At 29.8% G+C, this 2,133-nt stretch overlaps 1 protein-coding gene across 1 annotated transcript in view; it reads left to right on the top strand.

The window, feature by feature from the left end:
• Positions 1 to 2,133, top strand: part of Phum_PHUM099770 (tryptophan transporter, putative) — a gene marked incomplete at both ends in the record, with an annotated part of 5,334 nt that overhangs the window by 596 nt on the left and 2,605 nt on the right. Inside the window, 3 exons of the mRNA XM_002423924.1 lie at positions 481 to 642; positions 1,582 to 1,789; positions 1,860 to 1,998. Of these exons, the coding sequence (XP_002423969.1) occupies positions 481 to 642; positions 1,582 to 1,789; positions 1,860 to 1,998 (509 nt within the window). The remainder of the gene's footprint in view (positions 1 to 480; positions 643 to 1,581; positions 1,790 to 1,859; positions 1,999 to 2,133) is intronic.

Raw genomic sequence — 2,133 nt, 5'->3', positions numbered from 1 at the left:
TTCGTTTTTTTCCCCTCCCTTTCGATAAAAGAAAATTTCTTTTCTCTCTCTCTCTCACACACCGGAAATCCAAACTTTTTTACTTATTTTCTCTCCTTCCCGCCCCCCCGAAAAAAAAAAATGTCTATTTTAATTTTTTAATTTTTTTGTTTGATTTATTATTACATCCGTTGTTGTAAAATTTGAGTAAAACTAAAAAATAAAAAAAAGGTAAAAATTATGGGGGAGGGGAGTAAAAGAAAATTTTACTTTTTGATGTGGAGATTTTTACCCTAAGGGACGTAAAACAACAAAAGTTAAATTCAACAACAACTTCGTGTTTGTTGTTTGTTTGGCCGGTGGGCAAAACAAAAAAAAAAAATTCAAATTTTATATATGTAAAGATAAATAAAAGTCATTCACATCCCGATTATTTTAAATACGAAAAAAAAGGTTCGGTTATAACCTTTTGACCTTATGACGTATCATCACGCGATTAAGTAGAAAATTATTATTATTATATTACAGGTGCTTTTCTCATACCTTATTGCATCATGTTGATATTCGGAGGTTTACCGTTATTTTACATGGAACTCGCACTCGGACAATTTCACAGATGCGGTTGTTTAACAATCTGGAAAAAAATTTGTCCAGCGTTAAAAGGTAAACAAAAAATTTTTTTTTTCGTCGAAAACGACGACGACAACCCCTCGCTCCCCACCCCGTCTCTCTCTCTCTCTCCCTTCGTCATGAGAAATAAAAATGGAGAAAATAAACGAATAAGTTAATAAGTGAAAAACAAATTTATAAATGGCAACTCTGAAAATTAGTTTATCATGCATGAATACAAAATTTGATTTCATCCCCCTCCCTTCCTCCCTACTTCCTGTCAAAAAAAAGATTTATAACTAGATTTTGATACAATTTGAATTTAATTATTATCATTATTTATTGTGCGTGTGCGTGTGCGTGGTGCGTATTTTTTAATTAATCAAATCAAAAACTACGAAATCAAATCCTTTTCATTGCAAATCCACCATAAAAATAAAAATAAGATGAAGGAGATGAAGATAAAAAGGAGATGAAGAAGATGGAGATGAAAAACAAAAATTAAAATAATTTTATTTTCCCTAATAATAATAATAATAATAATAATAATAAATGAATGAATGAATGAATAAATAAAAATTTGATTAAGTCGAATAAAAAAAACTTATTTGAATTTTTTTTTTTTTGGGAAAAAAAGTTTTTTCTTATCGTTATTATCATCGTAGTGCGTCGTGCCACGCATTTAAAACGCAAAAAAAGAAGCAGAAGAAAAAAAAATTTAAAGAGATGAGCAAAAAAAAAAAAAAGAAAACCAAAAAAAAAAAAAGTTTTGATTGGCTAAATTATCGATTATCACAAAAGTTTTTTCTTTCTGAATTATTATTATAACTTTTTTGTAATGGTGGGAAAAAAAAACTAAGGCAATTTTCTATTTTTTTTTTTTACTTTTCTTTTACTTTTCCTTATCAATTCGAAAGAAAAGGAAAATTCGTTACTTATGATGATAACGTATATATCTAATATGGCGGAATATATTTAAATTACATTTCGCAGGAATCGGATACGCAATTTGTTTAATCGATGTTTACATGGGAATGTATTACAATACGATCATTGGATGGGCCGTTTATTATTTTTTTGCTTCATTTAATTGGGAATTACCCTGGACAACATGCGATCCAGAATGGAGCACGCCATTATGCGCTCCGACAAACGATACTAGTAAAAATGATAGTTCTTTACCTGCAAAAGAATATTACGAGTGAGTATTATTATTATTACCACTCCTTACCCGTGTTAATATTATTATTATCGAAAATTAATATTCGCAGGAGAAAAGTTTTGGAAATGCAAAAAGGAAATGGTTTGGATGATATGGGACCGATTAAATGGGAACTTGCATTGTGCGTTTTTGCCGTTTTTCTTTTAGTTTATTTTTCCCTTTGGAAAGGAGTTAAAAGTACTGGAAAAGTAAGTATATTCCCTCTCTCCCTACTCCTGGAATCCCTTCTTTTCACATTTAATCTTCGTTTCTCTCTCTCTCTCTCTCTCTCTCTTTTGAAATAAAATGAGATAAAGAATCCTGTAATGAATTCAAAGTAAAAG

This window comes from Pediculus humanus, genomic scaffold (genome assembly GCF_000006295.1).
Source record: "Pediculus humanus corporis 1103172107453 genomic scaffold, whole genome shotgun sequence".
NCBI classification, from domain to species: Eukaryota; Metazoa; Arthropoda; class Insecta; order Psocodea; family Pediculidae; genus Pediculus; species Pediculus humanus.
The sequence above is the reverse complement of the archived record's forward strand: the minus strand, read 5'-3'. Positions and strand labels throughout refer to the sequence as shown.